General features: G+C 45.9%; 1 protein-coding gene across 2 annotated transcripts; it reads left to right on the top strand.

Annotated features, from left to right (window-relative positions):
* The first annotated feature begins 4939 nt into the window (after positions 1-4939).
* Positions 4940-13455, top strand: si:dkey-111f13.5. Of its 2 annotated transcripts, XM_036987497.1 has the most exons (10): positions 4940-5114; positions 5333-5423; positions 5608-6024; positions 6610-6698; positions 7279-7364; positions 8207-8394; positions 9436-9681; positions 11118-11245; positions 11874-11943; positions 12886-13454. In XM_036987497.1, the coding sequence occupies exons 5-10, from the start codon at positions 7283-7285 to the stop codon at positions 13039-13041; spliced, it is 870 nt and encodes a 289-aa protein (XP_036843392.1). In that variant the 5' UTR covers positions 4940-5114; positions 5333-5423; positions 5608-6024; positions 6610-6698; positions 7279-7282; the 3' UTR covers positions 13042-13454. The 2 variants fall into 2 exon arrangements, with proteins under 2 accessions (XP_036843392.1, XP_036843393.1); XM_036987498.1 differs by lacking the exons at positions 4940-5114; positions 5333-5423; positions 5608-6024; positions 6610-6698 and adding an exon at positions 6764-7177 and having other exon boundaries at positions 12886-13455.
* The last annotated feature ends 212 nt before the right edge of the window (positions 13456-13667 follow it).

Raw genomic sequence — 13667 nt, 5'->3', positions numbered from 1 at the left:
CTGAATGGACCTGAGGCCAGTCAGGCATGTTACGAAAAGGCCCGTGCTGGTTAGGATACGAGAGACCAGTTCAGCTCCGAGAGAGAAAGAAACGCTGCCAACTCCATCAATAAACGAGTGATATCGGCCATTTGATCCACAGATAACTGCCTATAAAAATGACACACAACAATTTGTTACATTTCGATGTGGAGCATATTCAAAAGTGTATAGCCTGTTTTATTTATTGATGATTTTTTTTTTTCCTGTCAGAGATTTGAGCACTAAATGCATTAGGGCGTTGCATGCATATGAGCCCACTGTATGATAATAATATTTAAAAACATGATATAAAGGAAAAGAAGCTTAGCCCTAGAGAGATGGAGAGTAGGAGGAAGATATGCCAGCGTCATGTTCCCAACACCGAAATGCATTTCTTTATACTTGTCAGGCCACTACTGCTATACAGATACAGGCGTACGGGAGGCTACCATGTACATTTTCCATCAGGATATTTTCTTTTAGAAAGATAAGTATTATTTTATTGTTAGATTTAAAGGAGTAACTGATAGGCCTAAAACGTTGTTCTTCACCTCAAGTTCAACCATCGGAGTCCGTTGGTGTGCTGGTGCCCACTGACTTCATAGGCCTGCAGTAGCTAAGCCTGAGATTAGCCATACCACACCAAACCTTCACAAGAGTTTCTTACTTTTGATATTCCCATTATAAAGTTAAGTCATTGTTTATAGGGAAAATATGGCCATGTTCTTATATTGAGGCATTAAATTAAGTTTTGCGTCTCGACGCCTTTGGTTTTTGCTTTTCATGGTTTAAGTGCTAGTAGCCGTATAGTAGGCCTACCGGCAATTCTATTATATTGCGGAAAACACAACATTATAGTTGGAACTTAATTTGGTCAAAGAAAATGTCTCAACAGAATGAAACAAAACACTTTTTTTCCTTTTTAAAGAACTGGTTTAAACCTTCCCAAAAGTTTAGAACAGGCTAGGATAATTCAGCAATTAGGCCTACCAACAAAGGTGAGTTTCTACTGTAGGCCTACCCAACAAATGACGACAATAGGCTAATGATATTTATTTAACAGGCCAACTTTTAACCTTCAACTAAACACGTAGCACAAAATGTAAAAGACAGTTTGATCTTAAATTAGCGTTTTGCCTATTTAAAGAACTGTTTTGGTTTCTTAAAGAGACCTATAATGATAAACGCGTTTATTTTTGCCTTCATTATAATTTGTTTTAAGTTGCATTAAACGATATGCACACAGTCCATTTGGCCTCACCAACTTTTCTCTCATCTCCGTCCACTACAATATTAAAACTTGTCCTTGGAGACATTCCCCTTGTCGGCTTCTTTTCACTCTTTCTCCTCTAACTTTCCTTTTCACTTCATTGGAAAAAGCCTACATCTTTTCAGTCAACAGTAGACTAGGACAAGGCTCCTCTCTCGCTCTGTCTCTCTCCTCAGCAGCAGGTGTACGTGAGGTGAGCTGCCAGAACCAGAACCAGCTATACATTTTATTGAGTTGCAATTGGCTGACACAGATAACAAGCTTGCACAGTTCCCATCCTCACACACATTAAATTAATGAAGTACCGGTCCAATCGGTAAATAAATTGTAATTGCACATACCTGAGATATGTGGCAATTATCAGACCTGACTCCGATCCTAGACCAAAGTCAGAATTTAGGACCCGGACACGCTACGGTCCCAGGTTGGATCTCGGAATTTCAAGCCTGTTGGACACGTGAAGACTTCTACCTTGCGGTAATTGAACCCACAACCTTGGTTCCTGACTTAACTGAGCCATGCTACATTGTATGCACTGTACTGAGTTCCATATTAGACTGTTGACAGTGAAAATGGAGTCAGTGCTAGTACTTGAGCACTGTAGTTTAGTTGTTTTGCACCTAGTTGCTAATCCGTAAAATCATCATTGTCTCTCTCTTTGAGGAGTCTTGGCCTTTTCCCCTTGAACCCCAGTGCTGTCTGTCTGTTTGTTTGTCCGAGACCTGTGGTGCTTTGGGTGATGACTCACCCTTTAACAGAACGAACAGAAGAACTAACAACCTCAGACGCTTTTTAAAGGGCCTCATGATTTCCAGACTTTTGGTTTTCTCCTGGCTCTCTCTCTGTGTGTGTGTGTGTGTGTGTGTGTGTGTGTGTGTGTGTGTGTGTGTGTGTGTGTGTGTGTCTTTGCGTGTTTTTTTTCGAGCCGTACAAAAGCGCGGAAATTATTAAGACATTGTCTGTGCTGTGGAAAGCTGAGATCAATGGCGCCCAGCCGTTACTGTGGAGAATGCCGTTGTTACGGGCAACGCTGGTAGGGCCTACTAACGAGGCCCCCTTAACAACAGCAACCCCATCCTCCCATGGTTCCTCTCTGATCAGTGCCCAGCGTGGGCCGTGGTCAACCCCACAGAGCGAGGGAAACAACATCTCCTCTAGATGAAAGGGAATGAGAAAATAAAAAAAGGGTCATTGTGTGTGTGTGTGAGAGAGAGAGAGGTGCTCATCATAGTCAATACAGGAGGATCAAACCATAAACCACATGTAAAATATTTCTCCATGGCAAGAAGAGAGGGGGAATAAGAAAAAAAGAAAGGGAGTTTAAGAGGGAGAGAGAGACAGGAGTCAAACAGGGTGGAGGATGAGAGCATAAACAACCCGAGGAGATGATTTATCTGAGGGATGAACCACTTGAGAGCTGGGCCCTGAGAGGAGCCAGGGATGAGGGGGCTAGTCGGAGCTGACACCCCATGTCACTCTGTTACCCTTCATCTGTGTGCTTGCTCAATGTTGTCTTGGACCTGTTCACCTGGTGTTAAGGGTTACAGAGTGGAGTGAGGTGGAATGACGTGGCCTTAGCGTTTCCTAACATCAGTTTGGGGCGTCAAACAAACCATGGACATGTACGCTGAGTGATCAAAACATTAAGAACACCTTCCTAATATATTGCACCCCTTTTTGCCCTCAGAACAGCCTGAATTCGTCGGGACATGAACTCAACTTGTGTCAAGTTGGCTGGATGTCCTTTGGGTGGTGGACCATTCTTGAAACACACGGGAAAAGGTTGTGTGGGAAAAAACAGCAGCATTGCAGTTCTTGACACACTCAAACCGGTGCGCCTTGTACCTACTACCATACCCCATTCAAAGGTACTTTAATATTTTGTCTTGCCCATTCACCCTCTGAATGGCACACATACACAATCCATGTCTCAATTGTCTCAAGGATTAAAAGTCTGTGTTCCTAATGTTTTTTACACTCAGTGTATGTTCACTATTTCTCTCCCTGTCTTTCCCTTTCTCTCTCTCTCCATCTCTCCCCCTCTCTCCATCTCTCCCCCTCTCTCTCCATCTCTCTCCCTCTCTCTCCATCTCTCTCCATCTCTCCCCCTCTCTCTTCATCTCTTCCCCTTTCTCTCCGTCTCTCCCCCTCTCTCTCCATCTCTCCCCCTCTCCATCTCTCCCCCTCTCTCTCCATCTCTCCCCCTCTCTCGCCGTCTCTCCCCCTCTCTCGCCGTCTCTCCCCCTCTCTCTCCGTCTCTCCCCCTCTCTCTCCGTCTCTCCCCCTCTCTCCCCGTCTCGCCCCCTCTCTCTCCGTCTCGCCCCCTCTCTCTCCATCTCGCGCCATCTCACCCCCTCTCTCTCCGTCTCTCCCCCTCTCTCCCCCTCTCTCCCCCTCTCTCCCCGTCTCGCCCCCTCTCTCCCCCTCTCTCTCCGTCTCTCCCCCTCTCTCTCCGTCTCTTCCCCTCTCTCCCCGTCTCGCCCCCTCTCTCTCCACCTCACTCCATCTCACCCCCTCTCTCTGTCAACAGCCATGTGCTGTACTGTCCTGTAGAGAGTGTAGAATAGTTGCTGGTGTTCCTCCTTTGTATTGTTTTCTGGGCCGGCGTCCAGGCTAGCTGTGGTGTACCATTATAATGGGGTGATTCCCAACAGCCAGAACAAAGACACAGTGCCATAACAGCACTGAGCCGCCCAGGTTCATTTCCTCTTGGCTTTGGCTAATTGAGCTTCAGTTCAGACAGTGATGTTTCGGCGTTTGGTTTGTTAGGTTCGCTGTTTGGCAGTGGCCCCCCGCAATTATGTAAGTTGAAAAGCCAAAGCCATGCAGCATGTCTGTTGATGAATCGTTTTTGTCCATTATAAACCCCAATGTGACAACAAATTGCTATTGTTTTTGAATAGATAGAGGGGAGGAAAGATATTAAAACTGAAATGGCCTCAGTGGGGTGTTTCACTGATGAGGCCAGATGAGTCTGGCACAAAGCAGTGTCAGTGTGTGTCTGTCAGTTATTTTTCAACGAAGATGAAATGAGTGTGTGTACATTACTGCTCTTCCTGTTGTCACCACCACTCTCCATCCTTTTCTCTCCTTTCTACATCCTTCCTTTTCATTCCTGTCTTTCCATTCCTTTCTCCTTCCATCGTTCTCTTCCTTCTCTAACCTCCCTCGCATCATATTCCATCCTTCTTCCCTCCGTCTCACACCACCGCTGTCTCTCTCTCCACCAGCCGGCAGCAGTCGTGATAACCCGGTCCATATCTGGGACGCGTTCAACGGGGACCTGCGAGCCAACTTCAGACCCTACAACCATCTGGATGAGCTGACCTCTGCTTCTCCCTAGACAGGTGACAGCTCTACTGCGGCTTCGACAAGACTGTCAGGGTGTTTTACACAGACAGGCCTGGACGGGACTGTGAGAAGAGGCCCACTATAGGTGTGGAGTAGAGTCCAGTAGCAACAGAAACAATACTGTGTACATCTTTATTTGGGGAGATCCCTTACAGAGGGTTTATAGAAGTGCTATTCAATCTCAACTAACTGTCCCCTAACCCTCTTCTTAACCCTAACCCGATTCTATAGATGCTGAGTGTGTTCCCTCTCCTCTCCAGTGAAGAAGCCGTGTCAGAGTGGCATCATCTCCTGCCTGGCGTTCAGCCCGTGCCAGTCTGTGTACGCCTGTGGCTCCTTCTCCCGCACCGCAGGCCTCTACTCCTGCCAGGACGGCTCTCTGCTGGTTCTGCTGCCACCCAGGCACCACGGGGGCATCACACACCTCGCCTTCTCCCCCGACGGACACTACCTGTACACTGGCGGGCGCAAGGTAGGACAACACAAAGAGAGACACAGGCCTCAAAAAGCTGTCCGTCTTGTTTTAAAAACGGACCCACTGCTCACAGAGAGAGATTGGGGAAGAGGAACACAGTGTCACATTGGAGAACGTGGTGTTTCTCCACATGCAAACACATGCCCACATTCACGACCAGTGTTATTGTTGCTCTTGTATGTGTCGAGGTGTTTCTGAATGATGATTGTGTGTAGGACCCAGAGATTCTGTGCTGGGATCTGAGAGACCCGGGCAAGGTTCTGTTCTGGAAAGTAGCCCTCATGGGGACTGCACCAACGGCATCAGGTATACCAGATGGTTGTTGATGGGCCTCCCATATGATTTACTTGGTTGTCTTCTGATTTTGCAGAAGTGTATTTTAGTCATATTTGCCACTTTCTGATATTTAACTACATTTCTTTCTCTCTCATCCTCCTCTCCCTCCCATTTGCTCTCTCTCTCCCTCCCATTTGCTCTCTCTCTCCCCCAGTGTCCACCCCTTCGTGCCGTTGCTGGTGTCAACCAGCAGGCAGTGCCAGTTCCTCGACCCGGGGGACAGTAGCGACGGAGACTCCTTCGACTCGTGTTCAGAGGGTGATATTGTGATATCACCAACCCCAGAGGTCAGACAGGACAACGCCCTGACTCTGTGTTGGGTCGGACCACTCAGCCCAGCCAGCGAGGGGGGGCAGGAGGAACGAGCACCAATGGTGGTGATTGATTGATTGATTGATGGAGTAGCCCAACTCAAACCCCTCTCCTCAGGACTGAACCAAATGCAACTTCGAACTGCCACTGAGTGAAGGTTACTACAATATTGGGAGTACTTTTTCTGTTGAGTATGCAAACCAGTGTGTTGAGTCCCTTGGATTCAGCGAACAACAGTTTCCCCGGTCTCGAAGCCAAGGTACAAACTATGGTGAATGCTAACATGTTATTAGGAATTTTTGGTAACATGCTACTATGCTAACTGAGTTCTTCCCCATTTCAAACTACATGTAATTGTAAAACCACAGCCAGACCAGGCCCACTGTGTTGGAGGAGCACAGTGTGTTGTCTACTTTCCACTCATGTTTCTCCATAGGAGTGTTCCGTTGTTTACCTTCTAGTCTGTATAGCCTGGTCCCAGATATCTCGGTGTTGTTTTATGGCCATTATTTAGCATTTCAATCAAACAGGTCTGGGATCAGGCTATTGTCTATAGTCCTGCCCAGAATAACCTAATACTGCTAGTTTAAGTGCAATTCAGAGCTTTGATTTGTGAATATTATTTTATTGTTCTAAGTGCCGAGGTGTCGCTATACGTGCGTCAGTAAATGTATATTTTTCTATAGCCATGATGAATATTTAGTTTCTGAATGTATTCAAATCGGTAAGCAGTTGGCATAATTGCTGTGACCACAAACAAATTGATACTGCAAACGTCTTTTTATAGTGAAATGTCCGTGAGAGATGACACGTGAACATTGTTCCTTTTATTTTATTTTCCCAGCGATTCAACATGACGCTCAGTAGAGGATTTACTGCGCACTGACTCTTACGGGTGGATTTGCTGTCTGTCCAAGAATTGGATTGAATAAGGTTCTGTTCACTCAACCAGTCTCATTATAGTTCCTTTTCTTCTGCCAGTATTATGTTGAATTAATGTGTCTTATTTTATATATAATATGTTGTATTTATTTTTCTTCATAGTTATTTAATATAAGCTCTTTTGGCAAAGTGAGAAGACTATGTAGATTTTACATTTCTGAAAAAGATCTTAGTCAAATGCCTTTCGAGCATACCCTCATTACAAATTCGCACTGTAAAACCGCGGGTATAAAACCCCTGGTATAAGTAGAGCGAAGTGCCAGGTTGAAGAGCCGCACCTTTTTGTTGTTGTGCGCGTTGCTTAGCGACCGTTTTAGAATAAGGGACGAGCCTAGCGAGAGAAGTGGGGTGCGAGACAGAAAGAGAGCGTGAAACAGAAAGGGTGAGCGGGCGTTAGTGCAGAAAGAGAGGAGTGAATCACTGGTGTGGTCTTCAGTGTCAACAGTGGGTATTCCAGTAGCAGTCAAACAGTGAGTAGGGAGGGTATGTTCATCTATCCAGCCAAAGGTAGTGAATAAGAAAGGGGTAATCTATCCAGTCTAAGGGGTCTGTGCTCTTGTTCGTGGGGTAGGAGCATGTCTGACATGGGGCCTCTACAGAGGATGCTGAACCGGACCAGCCTCTCCACACAGAGGCTCCTCCACACACACATCCTGGGTGAGACTCAAACGCAACGCTCAACTAACAACACAGTATAAAATGGGCTACTTCAGTTCCTGGATGACACATATTGTTCCTCTCACTTTCTTGATTTCTTTCACTTTCTCTCACTTCAAGGCAGCCTCCATAAAAACAGTGCAAACAACCAGGGACATTTTCTACCTTCATGCCATGACACTTTTGTTAGTGTATTTGCTTGAGTGCAGTCAGTTTGTTATTTGCAAATGCACAGAGGCTTTGGTTGCCTGCCTCCACAGTCTATAGTCAGAAACCCTTGTCGTCCAAGTGGGGAATATCAGGCAAGTAGCAACGTAAGGTGAACTGGCATTTTGACGTTGAGAAAGAAAGTTGAAAACAATTATTCAAATGGCCGCCCTCTGTCGGAGCAGCTAATCCTAGGTAGAAAGTACTCAGAGAACACACACATCACACACCCAGACACTTCAGTTTGACACAGGGTAATTCTACATGGAGAAAGAGGTTTACGCATATCTGGAGGCGGAATTGTAAATGTATGGTGTTTCTCTCTCATTGCTCTGCTCCTCTCTTTAAGGAACATGTTTTCAGGGCAATGGAGGGAATAGATTTTCTGTCACTGAGGACTTGTGACATTGATGTCATATTTAAAAGTAATTTTCCACAGATTGAGAATATCCAAGTTTGATTCAATGGCAGGGGTGGGATATATGGTCCTGGAGGGGTTGTAATGTTAACAGGCTTGGTGTGTTAATGCTGGGCTGGAACAACACCCTGCACTAACAGTGGCCCTGCAGGACCGGAGTTGTCGGACCTTGTTCTATGGGAGTACTGAGACTGCTGTTGGTTATTGGTCCTAACAGGTCTGGGAGAGTATTTTCTCCCTCCGTCCACCTCTACAAGCACCAGCCAGGACCCAGGGCCATCCTCTTTCTCCCCCCACACCGAGCAGCCAGAGGTGGGGGCCACACAGGGGGAGTCCCCCTGGGTGGCAGTATTTCTGCAGAGGGCAGAGGAGGATAAAGAGAAGTCACTGAAACAACAGGAAGAGGTGAAACACACTAAGACAACATGGTTGAAAAATAAATATTTCGACGGTCAAGTCATCTTTGCACAGCACATTTCATAGCTCCTCAATGCCATTTCTCATCTACCTAAATGTTCTCTCGTCTCTCTTTCTTCCATGTCCAATGCTTTAGATGTGATTGATGTACACATTTCCTCTTGCTTATACTGAAGGCGAGGGTAATTGGCACTTGTTAGCTCTATATCCTGCTATACACACACTGTGAGAATCCAGGAAAAGATGACACACACAAGGTTTCTCTCTCATCAGCACTCCTCTGACCTCACCTCATTCAATCCAGATGTGTTGGATATCCCTGTGAAACACCCACCTTGATTAACATACTGTAGATGTAAGGTATCACTATAACCCACACATTAAACTATACATCATACACTAACTCAGACCAGGATCCCACTGCACCAGATTTGAATTTCCAATATGTTCTCATACATAAAGAATAAGTAATTCAGCACGCTTCGCTTCATCTCCCCCTCCCTCCCTCTCTCCCCCTCCCTCCCTCTGCCTCAGTCTCTCCCCATCTCCCCCTCTCTCCCCAAATTCCCCCTCCCTCTCTCTCCGCTCCCTGCTCTCTCTATTCCCTCTGGCAATATATAGTTATGATAAACAGGGCCTTTTGAAGTGGCTGTGGAGTCTCCTGTATGCAGGTGAGGCCTGGCAGATAGGACCTATGGCTGAAAGTTTAGAGGCCCTAGCTGGAGTAATGGATTCTATAATTGCACTTTAGGGAAAGGTACAGCAGCCAACCCTAAGATCACACTCTTCCTCACCAGCCCTGAGGCGTACTACCACATACCACTGAGCACAGTGCCAATTCTGACCACCTTCAGTCTCTCTTTATTTCACTCCCTCTCTCCATCCATCCTTCTTTCCATTCCTCCCTTCATCCCTTCTTCCTTTCATCTTTCTTTCCCTCCCTCACTCCATTCCTCCTTACCTTCCTTTTGACCACCATCGCTTTATATTTCCCTCCCTTATTCTCTCTCTCCCTTATTCCCTCCCAAGTGTCTGCAGGTGTGCTTCAAGGAGGCCATATTGGCAAGTGAGAGGCTGGAGGCCGAACAGAGGCAGGGGGAGCGGGTAGAGCAGCAGGCCCAGTTTGCGGAGCGCTGTGTGGGGCTGCGGGAGGAGATCGAGAGGGAGATGAGGCTGGCGGTGGAGGAGACCTGCGGAAGGATGAGGGCTGAGATGCAGAGAGAGGTGGAAGAGGAGAGACAGAGAGATGTAGAGGCCATGGAGGCAAAAGTACAGGTGGGAGATATCAAAAAGTGTGTGTGTGTGTGTGTGGACGTGTTTAACTATTCTTGTGGTGACCAGAAGTCAACACGAGTAGTAAACAAACAAACATTGGACCAACTGGGGAAATGTCGTGTTAGTCCCCACGAGGTCAAATGCTATTTCTAGGGGGTTAGAATTAGGGTTAGAATTACATTAAGGGTTAGGAGCTAGGATTAGTTTTAGGGTTAGGAGCTAGGGCTAAGGTTAGGTTTTTGGTTTAGGGTAAGTGAACGGGTTAGGGTTAGATTTAGGGGTTAGGGAAAATACGATTTTAAATGGGACTGAATTGTGTGTCCCCATAAGCTTAGCTGTCCTGTGTGTGTGTGTGTGTGTGTGTGTGTGTTACAGCTTGTAATATTTCACTCCAATTCAATTTCAATTCAAGGGGCTTTATTGTCATGGGAAACATGTGTTAACATTTCCAAAACAAGTGGAGTAGATAATATACATAAGTGAAATAAGAAACAAGAAAAATTTACAGTAAACATTACACTCACAAAACGTACAAAATAAGATATTTTATTATGTCTATATACAGTGTTGTAATGATGTGCAAATGGTTAAAGTACAAAAGGGAAAATAAATAAACATAAACATAGGTTGTATTTACAATGGTGTTTGTTCTTCACTGGTTGCCCTTTTCTTGTGGCAACAGGTCACAAATCTTGCTGCTGTGATGGCACACTGTGGTATTTCACCCAATAGATATGAGAGTTTATCAAAATTGGGTTTGTTTTCAAATTCTTTGTGGATCTGTGTAATCTGAGGGAAATATGTCTCTCTAATATGGTCATACATTTGGCAGGAGGTTAGGAAGTGCAGCTGAGTTTCCACCTAATTTTGTGGACAGTGAGCACATAGCCTGTCATCTCTTGAGAGCCATGTCTGCCTACGGCGGCCTTTCTCAATAGCAAGGCTATGCTCACTGAGTCTGTACATAGTCAAAGCTTTCCTTAAGATTGGGTCAGTCACAGTGGTCAGGTATTCTGCCACTATATACTCTCTGTTTAGGGCCAAATAGCATTCTAGTTTACTCAGTTTTGTTTGTTAATTCTTTCCAATGTGTCAAGTAATTATCTTTTTGTTTTCTCATGATTTGGTTGGGTCTAATTGTGTTGTTGTCCTGGGCCGCTGTGGGGTCTGTTTGTGAACAGAGCCCCAGGACCAGCTTGCTTAGGGGACTCTTCTCCAGGTTCATATCTCTGTAGGAGATGGCTTTGTTATGGAAGGTTTGGGAATCGCTTCCTTTTAGGTGGTTGTAGAATTTAACAGCTCTTTTCTGGATTTTGATGATTAGCGGGTATTGGCCTAATTCTGCTCTGCATGCATTGTTTGGTGTTTTACGTTGTATACAGAGGATATTTTTTGCAGAATTCTGCTTGCAGTCTCTCTCTCTCTCTTTTTTTCAGGAGAATGTGAAGAGGCTTGTTCGGGAAACAGAGGTGTGTGTGCGACAGCAGTGTGAAAGAGAGGCACAGAAGGACCTACAGATTCTCCAGGACAGACATACTGTGGAACTCGCTCTAATGCAAAGCCGGCAAGAATGTCTACACATGCACACACACAATGTGCATGGGACTCACTGACACTGAGCCATTCCTCCTCCTCCTTCCTCCCTATCTCTCCATCGCTCTGCATTCCCTGTATGCATTCCTCTCCCTCCTGCATACCTGCCTACATGACTACTTCTCTGTCATTCTCCATAGTGTGTATGCCCTTGCATGCCCTCTCTTCACACATTGTGTATGTGTGCCAGTGGAGGCTGCGGAGGGGAGGACGGCTCATAATAATGGCTGGAACGGAACAAATGGAATGGCATCAAACAGATGGAAACCTTGTGTTTGATGTTGTTGATACCTTTCCACTCATTCTGCTCCAGTCGTTATCATGAGCCCGTTCTCCCCAATTTAGGTACCACCAACCTCCTGTGATGTCTATTATTGTGTTTCTCATGCCTTGGTAATATGAATGTGTGTGTGTATGCGTGCCGTTGTGTGTCATGCCTTGCGGTGTTTGTCTGCGTCATGTTTTGCAATGTGTGTATGTGTGTCCATGTTTTTGGCAATGTATCTCTCTCTCTCTCTCTCTCTCTGTGTGTGTACTCCCTCTCATGTGTTTTGGCCTTGTCTCCTTCCCTCCCTGTCTGTCTCTGTGTGTGGTGTTAGGTACAGGCAGCTGGAGCAGGGTCTGGCCAGAGTCACAGGGGAGAGGATGAGATATGAGACAGAGTTTAAGGTCAGCACACTTAATGAGGTCATCATGAATAAATGAACACCACTAAACTACCACCCACATCCACAATGGGCCACATGAGCAAGCTGCAGTCCTCTCTCTCTCTCACACACTTTCCCCTCTCTCCATCCATAACATGCACATGTGAACTCCAGCCGTCCTCCCCTCTCTCTCTGAGCCGGAGCAGAAGCCTTGTGTTCGGTGCCAGCTCATCCCCTGACTTTTGTTTTGTGTCAAACATTTAGTCTCTTTGCCCTTTGTTTGTGACCACGTCCACTATGCTCATTTTGGGTTGTATTTGTGAATCTCAAGCCATCCATTCTCTCATTAGATCTCCCTACTTTTTCTCAGTTTGGCCTTCTCATATAAAATATAAAACCATAGATTTGAATACCTACCATCTCTTTTTCACCATTTCTCTCTCTCCCGCTATCTTTCACTCTCAATGCTCTCTCCTACTCGCTCTCTCTATCCCTCCATCTCTCTCTCTCTCTCTCCCGCTATCTTTCACTCTCAATGCTCTCTCCTACTCGCTCTCTCTATCCCTCCATCTCTCTCTCTCTCTCCCGCTATCTTTCCCTCTCAATGCTCTCTCCTACTCGCTCTCTCTATCCCTCCATCTCTCTCTCTCTCTCTCCCGCTATCTTTCACTCTCAATGCTCTCTCCTACTCGCTCTCTCTATCCCTCCATCTCTCTCTCTCTCTCTCCCGCTATCTTTCACTCTCAATGCTCTCTCCTACTCGCTCTCTCTATCCCTCCATCTCTCTCTCTCTCCTGCTATCTTTCACTCTCAATGCTCTCTCCTACTCGCTCTCTCTATCCCTCCATCTCTCTCTCTCTCTCTCCCGCTATCTTTCACTCTCAATGCTCTCTCCTACTCGCTCTCTCTATCCCTCCATCTCTTTCTACCGCTCTTTCCGTCTCCCGTTCTCTCTCTCTGTCAGAGGTTACAGTGTAGTTACAGACAGTTTGTGGATCTGACCGAGTCCTCCCTCCACTCTGACTACCTGCTGAAGCTCCGTCGCCTGGGCAGAGAACCTGGCTATACAGACGTGGCGGTCCAGACGGATGATGTCATCAACACACAACACTTTACCTGATGATGCACAGACATCTACTTGCTACCTACAGCTATAATATTGCTGTTGCCTGTGTGCACAGATCTAGGATCAGATTATTATTCCCCATCCTGATATTAACTATTATGTGGAAGAATTCAACACTAACATTAGATCAATGTTTAGGAGCAACTTCATCCAACTCCTTACCAGTTGAACTCACAGATGCCTCTCTGGTCTGTCATCATCAGGAATGTGTCCATATAGGGTATGAAAGTCAAATGTATTCGGCAATAAACTGATACCTTTTTAATATGTTGTCTTATCTTATAATTTTAGTTTAATCTGCTCAGAGAATGTATACAAGCTTATTTCAGAACCAAGAAATTAGCATACATTTTGTTAGATCATGTTCATATCGTCATCCAGGCTGTATCACAACCGGACGTGATTGGGAGTCCCATAGGGTGGTGCACAATTGGCCCAGCGTCGTCCGGGTTTGGCCCGGTTTAAGCCGTCATTGTAAATAAGCATTTGTTCTTAACTGACTTGCCTAGTTGCCATGTAATTCCACAGTAATGTCATGCAGTTACATATCTAACCACGGGGCGGCAGTGCAGGCAAGGTTTTGGTCCCTACTTGACAGTCAGATGGCATGTAGCCCCGTC

Source organism: Oncorhynchus mykiss, chromosome 9, assembly GCF_013265735.2.
Source record: "Oncorhynchus mykiss isolate Arlee chromosome 9, USDA_OmykA_1.1, whole genome shotgun sequence".
NCBI classification, from domain to species: Eukaryota; Metazoa; Chordata; class Actinopteri; order Salmoniformes; family Salmonidae; genus Oncorhynchus; species Oncorhynchus mykiss.
Note: the sequence above shows the minus strand (reverse complement) of the source record. Positions and strands in the feature narration are given on the sequence as shown.